This window comes from Thamnophis sirtalis, unplaced genomic scaffold (genome assembly GCF_051295495.1).
Source record: "Thamnophis sirtalis isolate CommonGarterSnake01/CBP01778 unplaced genomic scaffold, rThaSir2_p1.2 scaffold_5, whole genome shotgun sequence".
NCBI classification, from domain to species: domain Eukaryota; kingdom Metazoa; phylum Chordata; class Lepidosauria; order Squamata; family Natricidae; genus Thamnophis; species Thamnophis sirtalis.
The window spans coordinates 112,908,564-112,920,763 of record NW_028261385.1 but is presented as its reverse complement, the minus strand read 5'-3'; the positions used below and the strand labels follow the sequence as shown (position 1 = coordinate 112,920,763).

The 12,200-nt window shown below is 39.9% G+C and overlaps 1 protein-coding gene across 1 annotated transcript in view; it reads left to right on the top strand.

Moving 5' to 3' along the window:
• Positions 1 to 12,200, top strand: part of DRC11 (dynein regulatory complex subunit 11) — a 157,575-nt gene that overhangs the window by 82,078 nt on the left and 63,297 nt on the right. Inside the window, exons 14-15 of the mRNA XM_087716592.1 lie at positions 1,251 to 1,358; positions 2,998 to 3,197. Coding sequence (XP_087572718.1) covers positions 1,251 to 1,358; positions 2,998 to 3,197 — 308 coding nt within the window. The remainder of the gene's footprint in view (positions 1 to 1,250; positions 1,359 to 2,997; positions 3,198 to 12,200) is intronic.

Genomic DNA, 12,200 nt, shown 5'->3' with positions numbered 1-12,200 from the left:
CCCTCTCCACCCCACCCTACCCCCAGCCAGGCCACCAAGCCACAAAGGTTGGGTATCACTGATATAGGGTCTCCGGCTTATGCAGTGGGTTGAATTAGAAGATCTCCAAGGTACCTTTCAACTCTGTTATTAAATATTCCTCATTCAGTGCCATCATAATCTTAAGTGGTTGCTGAATAAGTAGATCTTATGTAAGAACTACTGGAAAGTATTCTCCTCAAGAAACGGCCGGAGACAATGCAACGCTAACCATTTATTAACGTAGCTGACAACGAACAAAGTAACGAACTTAACTGACAGCCTTTTATATGCGGTTGTCAAACTGTTAACCAATAGGAAGCTTCCCCAGCTTCCTCGAGCCTGCACACGTGCCAGCTTCAACGGCTTCCTTTTTTCCCCATTGATTGACAAGTCTTTCTCGAGACTTCAGAACGTAGCAACTACCTATATTATTTACAGTTGTTCATGGAAGTTTAGAATCTATGTCTATTTCTCACCCATGTTAAGAATGCATTCCAACTAAGGAACGGTTAGGATCGAAAATATTCTAATTATGTTCCCTAACAATTTCTACTTGTTTCTACTTAAGTAGACCACTGCTTAAGCATGAGCCAGCAGTGTGCTACAGCTGTCAAAAAAGCAAGTGCAGTCCTAGTCTGCATTAACAGAGGGACAGCATCAAGATCATAAGACGTGACAATACACTTTTATACTGCAATAGTGAGGCCACATTTGGAATACTGCATCCAGTTCTGGTCACCACAATACAAAAAAGACACTGAACCCCTAGAAAGAGAGCAGAGAAGGGCAACAAAGATGATAAGGGCTCTGGAGGTTAAATCATGTTATGAATAGTTGAGGGAGTTAGGTATGTCTAGCCTATTGAAGAGAAGGACTTTGCGTGACAGGATAGCTGTCTTCCAAAACTTGGGAGACATACAAGAGAAGATTAACTTATCAGAGGGCAGGACAAGTATGGGTGGAGGCTTGTTAAAGAGAGATCAAAACTAAAACCAAGGAGATAGTGAGAACAATTAATCAATGGAGCAACTTGCCTCTTGGAGTTGTGGGTGCTTCATTACTAGTAGCTTTCAAAAATGGATTGGACAGTTATTTGACTGGGATAATACAAGGTCTCCTTCCTTGAGCAGGGATTTGGACTGGATTCCTTCCAAATCTATGATTCAATTTCTATATTCTACTTTTTGAAACTAAGCTTTTTGTATGGTGCATTTGTTTCTTCCTTGTAGGTGAATACAGCTATCTGGGGACTACACTTCGACAAGTAGATGTAGAACCAATGCCTTCTCTTACAGATGTGAAGCAACTTATAGTCCTGTATGGAATATTGCCATTAGGTAAGTTCATAGGAGAACTGGGCAAAAGGCAGAATACAATGCTTGGGTTCCTGACAGTTTCATATTTTTATTAGCTATGACGTTTGATTTATTTCTTCTGAAATAATTTTATACAGTTCTTATCTCTTAAAATATTTTCAGCTAAGATTAAAAAATTTCTAATTTTAAAAGCTTTAACTACAGCACCACTCTTTATAATTTTATTTCCATCATAACAGTTTGGCAGCTGCAGCATATACAAAAAAGCCATTTGGGGAAAACAACAAATTAAGTCTCCAATATTTAAATTAAATTTGAAGGAAGACCGAGATTTTAATGTATCTTTTACCAGTTAACTTTTCCCCCTTTCTATTTATTTATTTAGTTTTAAAAAAGATACACTTCTAGAAGAGATAATATCAATAAGTAGACAAAGAAAATTTCTCAAGTTATACAATTACGTTCAATATATCCTCAATTTATTATTATTATGTATTATTATTTATAAATACCAACTATGATTTATAAATACTTTGGAGAAGGCTTTAATACTGGGAAAGGTGGAAGGAAGAAGAGGAAAACCAGCATCAAGTTGGGTAGACTGAATTACAGTGGTGATGGGAGTGCTGTTGGAATTGCCTCCTAAAGGCTATGAACACCCCTTTTTTGACAAAAAATGGACCATTTTTGGGAGGTCTGCAGAGTGCAAAAACTTTTTTTTAAATTTGCCTCTTCAAAATCTTGGTGCATCTTATGCTCCGGTGTGTCTTATACTCTGAAAAATGTGGTATGTCTCAAAGTTGCTGAAACCTCAGAGTCATACTGTAGAAGGCTGCGGTATAGGGTGAAACAAATGACTATATCTCCGCAAGTATTGCATCGGCAAAAATAACATTTAAAAATGTTCATTGGGGAAGTGTGTGCATGTTCACACCAAATTTCATCGAAATCCATGTGGGTTGGGTAGGACACTTTTCTGAAATCAGACCACTTGACATGGAATGACCCAGTCTCAGCAACTTTTTTATATTGTAACCAAAACCGAATGCAGTATTCCAAGTGTCAAACTTGCTTAAGTATTATCTCATTCCACAATCTGTTTAGACTTTAAAGAGGTGGCTTGAACAAAATTATCTTAGGATTCACTTAATTTAAACCAAAAAATACTAGTTTTTGCTGGGTCATTGTAAAGAAAAGGTTGAATTTTAATTATTTAGAAATTATATATATATTTTAAAAAGCTTGCTGCGCCAAGGTAGCGCTGTGGTTAGGGTGCAGTACTGCAGGCCACTTCAGCTGACTGTTATCTGCAGTTCAGCGGTTCTAATCTCACCAGCTCAAGGTTGACTCAGCCTTCCATCCTTCCAAGGTGGGTGAAATGAGGACCCAGACTGTGGGGGCGATATGCTGACTCTGTAAACCGCTTAGAGAGGGCTGAAAGCCCTATGAAGCGGTATATAAGTCTAACTGCTATTGCTATCTCCAGCCTGGAAATGAAAGTTCTCTTTTGATCCATTCTGTTGCCAAGCCTTTGTCAGTCCCATTAGTTGGTTTTTCCCGTGTCCAGCACTTAGACATTACAGTTTGAGCTATTAGAAAGAAGCTTTCTTTAAAAATATATTTTGAACAATTTTATCATTGTACTAATTTTATTCTATAGGTTCTCAGTCTGTCCATGAGAAAGCTCCTCTAGTGAAAACCTTGCTCTTGGTTGGCCCTGTAGGAGTAGGGAAAAGAATGCTTATTCATGCTCTGTGCACGGAAACAGGAGCCAACCTGTTCAATTTATCTGCGGCAAATATTTCTGGTAAATATCCTGGCAAGGCTGGTCTTCAGTTGATGCTACATATGGTTTTTAAGGTAGGGTCCAGAAATATTTCATTATTATTTCCTACAATAATATTACCTACAATAATAATGTTCAGGATTTTAGTAGACAATAGATAATTTATTATGCACTACTATTTAATTATGATAATGAATAATTATAACAGTAAAAATCCAGACTATTAAAATAGTTTGTTAGCACCCTGTGTTTCCTGTCTTTCCAAAATATTTTTACATTAGTGTATACATTTTGAAATCTTCTTTTCTTTGACTGATTTAATCTTCAATCCTATAGACCTTGGGAAATAAAGATTTGTGGTTTTCCAGATGGTGAGAATATTTTGACCTCAGAAACCTTGTTTTGGCTCCTGTGGAAAACTGAGAATAGTTGCTTTTGTACTGCTAACAAAAAAAATGAACTGCAAGACAGCCTCCGACAGTTCTGCAAACCAGTTACTAATCTATGCAAATTAAGAGCTAGGCTATGTTAATTGCACTCATTGGTTTCAGTGGAATTAAATTATATAGGAAAAATAGGGAGGGCAGAAAATAAACAAAAGTGAGGAGGGGAGTGCTTACATGCTTTTGTCTTGCTGGTTAGAACCTTGTAGAATTTAAAGAAAACTCCAGCATCAAATGACTTAGAAACAAGAGTTAGGATTAGCTATACAGGTAGTCCTTGTTTAACAACCACAATTATGACTGGCAACTTAGTTGTTAGCAAACCACTTGCTAAGTGAAACTGCAATTTTGCTTATGATTTTATTTTGCTTTGCTATACAGACCTGCAAAGATTATAAATGGGACAATTCGCCACAAAATTATTTGTCATCGTTTTTTAACTCTGAATTGTCATTAAATGAAAGTCACTCAATGACTGTATAACTTTTATGATCTTCCATGTTCTTTTGTAAAATACATTGTATTAATAAACATGGATTTAAAATGTCCTTTGAGGAGACCACATTTTCAATGGGAAATCAGTGGACCAAAAAACCTTAAGAATTTAAAATCAATCTCTTAAATATTCTTCCCCTCACAAGATTACGCAATATTTCCCCAGCCAGGGATAGATGGAATTTTTGAGTTTTTGCTCACCAATCATTTTTCAAAATTGGTCAGTGCCTAAATTAATATTAAGCAGAAAATATGAGGTGGATAACACTGTTCAGTGACATTAACTGTACTCTAACTGTATTATCCGCTGATGTAAGATACTTAGAAACTTCTTAATGAATCATTTAAAAGTGCTTGATTAAATTATTAATTATAAATTATTCATTGGTTTGGTTTGGTTTGGTTTGGTTTGGTTTATTAGATTTATATGCCGCCCTTCTCCCAAGGACTCAGGGCAGCATACAACATTAAAAGAAACACATAATACAAAAATTTAAAAAAATTAAATAGAATATCCCAAACAAACCCAATTAGAATTGACAATAACATTTAAAAAAAATCAAATTAAAATTAACAATGATCCATAATTTATTTTGTTTTGTTCAGGCCAGGCTGGCTTGCTGGAAAAGCCAACTTTTTTGGGCGCATCGGAAGGACCGGAGGTCGGGGATTATACGAAGCTCCGGGGGCAGCTCATTCCAGAGGGAAGGCGCTCCCACAGAGAAGGCTCTCCCCCTGGGGGTCGCTAACCGACACTGTCTGGCTGACGGCATCCTGAGGAGGCCAACTCTGTGGGATCACACTGGACGGTGGGAGGCTACCGTTGGCAGTAGGTGGTCTCGCAGGTACCCTGGGCCTAAGCCATGGAATGCTTTAAAGGTCATAATTAGTACCTTGAATTGCACCCGGAAGACAACCGACAACCAGTGCAGGCCGCCTAAAAGGGGTGTAACATGGGAGCACCTAGGTGCCCCCATGATAACTCGCGCAGCCGCATTCTGGACCAGTTGAAGCCTCCGGGTGCTCTTCAAGGGCAGCCCCATGAAGAGAGCGTTACAGTAGTCCAGGCGAGAAAGGACGAGGGCATGAGTGACTGTGCAGAGAGCATCCCGATCCAAGAAGGGGGGCAACTGACATACCAGGTGAAGCTGGTAAAAGGTCCCCTTGGTCACAGCTGTCAGGTGTTCTTCTAAACTAAGCCGCATATCCAGGAGGATGCCCAGATTGCGGGCCCTCTCTGAGGGAGCTAAAATTTCTCCCCCTGTCATCAAAGATGGAACAAGATGCACAAATCGGGATGACAGAAACCACAGCCACACAGTCTTAGAGGGATTGAGCTTGAGCCTGTTCCTCCCCATCCAGATCCGCACAGCCTCCAGGCTTCGGGATATCAAGTCTAGGGCATCGTTTGGGTGGTTTGGGGTAGAGATGAAAAGTTGGGTATCATCAGCATATTGATGATACTGTACCCCAAAACCACGGATGATCTCACTCAGTGGTTTCATATATATGTTGAACAGGAGGGTGAGAGAACCGACCCTTGGGGCACCCCACAAGTGACGCGCCTCGGGGTCGATTCCTGTCCTCCAGTCAACACAAACTGCAACCAATCCGACAGGTAGGAGGAGAACCACCGTAAAACGGTGCCCCCCACTCCCAACCCCCTGAGTCGTCACAGTAGGATACCATGGTCGATGGTATCAAAAGCCACTGAGAGGTCTAATAGGACCAGGACAGAGGAGCAACCCCTGTCCCGGGCCCACCAGAGATCATCGACCAACGCGACCAATGCTGTATCTGGGCTGTATCCGGGCCTGAAACCTGACTGAAACTGATCCAGGTAGACAGCTTCATCCAGGGACTGGGGAAGCTGATGTGCTACTGCATTCTCAACAACCTTCACTACAAAGCGAAGGTTGGAGACCGGACGACAGTTGGCTAAAAAAGCTGGGTCCAGGGAAGTCTTCTTAATGAGGGGCCTCACCACCGCCTCCTTCAAGGCAGTGGGAAAGAACCCCTCTCTCAACGAAGCGTTGATAATCGCCTGGAGCCAGCCTCGTGTCACCTCCTGGGAAGCCGAGACTAACCAAGAGCCACACGGGTCCAGCACACAAGTGGCAGCACTGAGTCTCCCCATAATCCTGTCCATGCCCTCGGACGTCACAGGGTCAAACTCATCCCAGATGGTCTCCACAAAATTCATCCCCATCGACTCGCCCGAATTTACCCAGTCAGAGTCCAAGCCTGTCCGGATCTGAGCGATTTTATCCTGCAGATACTGAACAAATTTTTCAGCCCTACCCTTCAAGCGGTCTTTGAACTGGACAATGGAATGCCAAGCTGCATTTGAAAAACTTAAATGACTGTTTTCAGCAGAGCCAATTCTAAAGCACCTGGACACAGAGAAACCATTCGTCATACAAGCAGATGCCAGTGATGTGGTAATAGGAGCAGTCCTGCTTCAGAAAAATGAGCAAGGCCAATTACAACTATGCGCTTACACATCCAAAAAAATTGAATGAAACTGAACAAAGGTGGGCCATTTGGGAGTAAGAAGCTTATGTAGTATGGTGGGCGCTTTTAATTTGGAGGCATTTCCTAGAGGGAAGTAAGATCCCTTTTGAAAACTAGATCATTAAAAATTTAGAAGCCTTAAAGACCCAAAGGAAACTCCCCAAAACAAGTACGATGGGCTCAGTACTTTAAATGGTTTGAATTTATGCTCAGATATCTCCCAGGTGGGGAAATTTTTCTGGCAGATGCACTATCTAGAAAACCGCAATACAATAGTACAAAGCCAGATGATACAAAACATGATACAAAACAATCAGGTGGCCACTAAAGTAATCACCATATCCCAGGCAAAACAAGAAAAATTGTCAGACAGTGATACCACCCAAACTTTTAAACAAGCTTTAGCCACTGATGAATGATTTTTGAGCCACAAATCCAGCTGCCTGATGAAAGATAACTTAGCTTGGTTGGGAGGGAAGTTGTATGTTCCAGCTAGCCAAAGACTGCAGTTAATGGCAAGGTGCCATGGCTCCAAATTACCTTGGCACTTTGGTTTTGTGAAAACTTTACACTTAATTAAAGACAATTTTGAGGGCCATCACTAAAAAAGGACATAGAGAGAGATGTAGTTAGCTGCCCTATTTGTGCAGCAGCTAAAAGACATCAAGGGATAATCCAAGGATTCTTACAGAAGGTAGCTGAACCTTCAGCACCATGGAGAGAGATTGCTATGGACTTTATTATAGAACTGCCAGAAAGTGCGGGGATTACTGTCATTTGGGTCGTATCAGACCTGTTTTCAAAACAGGCACATTTTATACCTTGCCAAACAATCCCAACTGCCAGAAGTCTAGGCAAGTTATTCCTGAGACACATTTATTGCCTTCATGGAGCCCCACAGAGAATCATCTCCAACAGAGAGATCCAATTCACTTTAACATTTTGGAGGGCATTTTTGACTTTACTTGGCACCACCCAAGGATTGAGCTCCAGTCACCATGCGGAAACTAATGGACAAACTGAAAAAGTTCACTCGGTCCTAGAACAATATCTAAGATGCTTTATTAATTTTCAACAGGATAACTGGACTGAAATTTTACTTTTTGCGGAAGTGGCATTCAATAACTCTGTACACTCAAGCACTAGTTTCATCCCTTTTAGAGTAGCAACAGGCCAGGATTTCAGCCCCATGCCTGAACTACCCACAGAAGAACCCACTATCCCCTCACTTAAGGAGTGGATAGACATGTTATGAAACACATGGCCAGTAGTTAGATTAGCTTTAAAGGAAGCTAGAGCGACTTTTAAAATTCAAGCTGGCAAGAAAAGAATGGAACCCAAACCTTTCCATGTTGGAGATAGAGTATACTTATCTACAAAATTCCTGAAGTCATTGCAGCCATCAAAGAAATTAGGGCCAAATTTTATTGGACCTTTCCCTATTACTGGAGTCATCAACACAGTAACAGTAGAACTACTCCTTCCAAAGACACATCCACCCAGTATTTCACATTAGTTTACTCAAACGAGAAGTAATCTCACCACTCAGACCACCTGCACCCACACCAACTGTTCCTATCATGATAGAAGGTGAACAACACTTTGAAATTAAGAAAATCCTTGACTCTAGGCTCCACAGGGGGAAAACCCAATACTTAGTTGCTTAGAAGCTTCTACCTTCATCCCAAAATGAATGGGTAGCTAAACATCATGTTAGGGCCCCTACCTTACTGAAAAAAAATCCACTCCCAATACCCTGACAAACCTTGTTAAAATACTATGATGGAATTTTTGTTTCTATCTTTTCATAGGTGGATCTCTCCTTTTTCTAAGGAAGGCAGCATGTCAGATCCCTAAAAGTGATTCTGCCATTCAGTTAGGAGGAGGGGGGGCTTGGAGTCAATTTATTAGCAGTTCCTGTGAAAACTGATATTTTACAACTGGTTCCCTGATGCCAAAGTGCCTTGAGATCACTTTAATGTCTAACGGAAGATAGCCATGGGAATATATGTTTATTTGGTTCTTAGGGCAGTTGGTAAAGGAAACCTCTTCACATTTGTGTATTGGCTAAAATCTGCATTCTAAATAATGGGAGGGGTCTCTTGCTATAATTCTACTTGCATTACACTTGCAAGAAAACAATATTTATCCTTTCCACAATGATATTACGGAGGGGTGTATATTGATCAGTAGAAGAAAAAAATTCTGTAAGACTGCATTTTTAGAGAGAATTACCAAAGACCTTCATATTGACAACCCTCAAGGGGTGGGATTTAGCACCATCCCTTCCCACACATTATTCATTCACATGATTCTACACACAGAAATAAACACAAAGAGTCTGAGGTCCAAGCCATAAAATGCTTTATACAGAATATTGAATAGCCAAGTTGGAAGGGACCTTGTAGGTCTTCTAGTCCAACCCCCTGCTCGAGCAGGGAGTACTATACCATTCTGGACAAATGGCTGTCCAATCTTTTCTTGAAAACATCCAGTGATGGAGCACCCACAAATTCTGGATGCAAGCTTTTAATTGTTCTCATTGACAGTAAGTTTCTCTTTAATTCTAGGCTGGATGTCAGTTTGTTAAGCTTCCACCCATTGCTTCTTGTCCTGCTTTCTGGTACTTTAGAAAATAGATTGACCGCCTCTTCTTTGTGGCAGTGCCTTAAATATTGGAGCACTGCTATCATGTCTTCACTAGTCCTTTTCACTAGACTAGAACATACTCAATTCCTGCAACCTTTCATGATACGCTACCAGTCCCCTAATCATCTTTGTTGCTCTTCTCTGCACTCATTTAGAGTCTCAATATCTTTTTTTGCTTTGTGGTGACCAAAACCGGACACAGTATTCTAGATATGATCTTACCAGTGTAGCATAAAGCTATACTAAAACTTCACGTGATCTTGATATTAACCTATTCTATACCTGTGCAATTGTTTTTTCTTGCATAAGTTTCAAACTTGTTTCTATATTTTTAATAGGTAATGATTATCTCTTTGCACACCTAATGTATCACACAAAATGATTTGTCATATTATTGGAATTTACACTATTCTAATTGGTATTTCTATGGGAAATGCAGTAATTGTTCCCATCTCCAAATATAAATTTTATATGTTTATTAATGAAATAAAAGTTTAAAAGAATATAATAACTTCAGTTTATTTTTAACAAAGTCAGAGTAATTACATAAAGTAAAGTTTTAAAAAAAATCAAAATATCCTATCTACTAGATAGATAGATAGATAGATAGATAGATAGATAGATAGATAGATAGATTGTATAAATGTTTAAAATAAATTGATAAATAAATAGGAAGGGAGGGAGGAAGGAAGGAAGGGACAAGCTGGAGGATAAACCCATACCCAAAGTGTATCTGCTATCTTCATCATCATAATCAGAGTTGGAAGGGACCTTGAAGGTCTACTAGTTCAACCCCCTGCTCAAGCAGGAGACCCTCAACCAGTGGAACAGCTGAGAATATATCTCCTATATTCCGTTATTTCTTCAAAATTAGCCTTTTCTTTTTTGAGCTTTTCTGAAGGAGGGAATTGAATCTTTCTTTTCTCCATTTAGTGCACAAAACAATGTCTAAAATTCTAATGGCAAATACATATATGTTGGCTTCAACTGTATGCATGATAATCTCACGTTAATTGAATTTTGGCTCACGTTAAATGCTATCTGGTATCAATTTGTAATTTGTACTAATTCAATTATCACACTATTCAAACTTGCACTAATCACAATTTTCCTGTATCAGTGGCTTCCTGCCAAACCCCTTACGGCTGGTTAATAAATGAGCAGATACATTCTGGACCAACAATACTGTTAATCATTGCTTTACAACCATTCATTCAGCAACTGTTCAAAGTTACAACAGCACTGAATGATGATAGTTACTTCTTGAAATTACGGCCATTCCAGCACCCCAATGGTCACGTAACCAAAATTAGATATTTGGCAGACCACCCACATTTACACAGCTGTTCTGACTCAGCTGCCCAAACATGACAAACCCTCTGAAGTTAAATCAATTATTCCTTTATTGGGAGCCCCAGCAAAGTTTCTCTCACCACAGGCTAACAAGTTTGTCCAGCAGGGAGATGAATAGTTGTCTGCCATATCTATTCATCTCCCCCACCTTGCCTTTTATCCCCAGAGCTAGGGTGGTGTTTCACTAGCAGCATGGTTCTTCCATCCCAAGGATCGCCCCATAGATTTCCACTGCTCTCCTCTCCTCTGCCTTCTGCACATCTGTGCATCAGGCACTGGACCCAGATGTTCCTCCTCTTCCTAAACAGCCACCTCCAGACTTGGGGGCCGTTGACTCTCCATCTGAGGGTTGACAGACAGCTCAGGCTCCATCTCTGTCTCTCTCTGTCTGTCTCTGTCTCTGTCTCTCTCTCTCTCTCTCTCTCTCTCTCCCTCCCCCCTCTGTCTCTCTCTGACAGCTCCATTCCCTCTTCCCCCTCAAAGCTCTCAGGTTGCCTTGATGTTGACCCTGACTCCCACGCCCCCTCCTCATCTGATTCAGCTGCTGGACAGGCCAGTGACCAACAGGCCACAAAAACAGCATATGCTTCAACTACTCCCATTTCTGGTCTTTTGACTGTCCTGCACTTAAGTGCTACCATATACTTCGGCCACCCCATCTGAGGGGTGCCTCAGCAACAGGGGAAAAAAAACACAAGAAGGTCAGCTTCAACACAGCTGGAAGGATATAGGTTAATACTACTATCTTTGAGAAATCTAACATTCCTTGTATGAAGACTGGCACTCAAATAGTTCTAAACTATTGTGTACAGTATTATTAATTAATAAGTTTAAGTGGAAAAGATTTATAAATAGCAGGACTGTTATACCTATACATAATCATTTCATTTCAGAGGATGATATTATACTACTCAGTTTCTAACCAAAATAAAAACAAGATAAAAAGCTTTTGCTAACAGACGTTAAAGTCTAATGTGAACCATCACCCAAAATACAATCTAGATCAGGGGTATCAAACTCGTGTCGTCACATCGTTGTTATGTGATGTGTCACAAGTTTTTCTCCCTTTGCTAAACTGGGGTGGGTGTGGCCAGTGTGTGACACATCTACCCTGCAGCCGCGAGTTTGACACTCCCTGAACTAGATAGTTGAAGAAAATATTTTTCAATTATTTTGAAATACCTTAACTATCATAACTTAAAGTGGTAAGGCTAAGGAGCCATCTGCTGGTGACTTAAAAAAATGAACAACATAGCTCTACTAATAAAAAAATCAGATATAAATTGATTACATAGTTCATTTATTTATTAATAGATAGATACTACCTATTCATGGTTCATTCAAATGAAGTATTCATAGCATATCCATATATTGTCTGTTACATATTCACTAGCAATTTCATTTTGATACCAATGAATTATGTGTGTCTTTGTTGGTTAAAAAAAAGAAATAGCAGTTGTCTTACCACATTTAGATATGCTGCACTAAATAATATAATTTGCTGTATAGATAAATCTGTTCCTAATATCTGCAATATTATCAGAAAGTTAGTATAAATAAGTTGGGATTTGTCCCTTTTTTCTTCCTATACCAATTGCTAATTTAACTGCAAACCATAAGAGC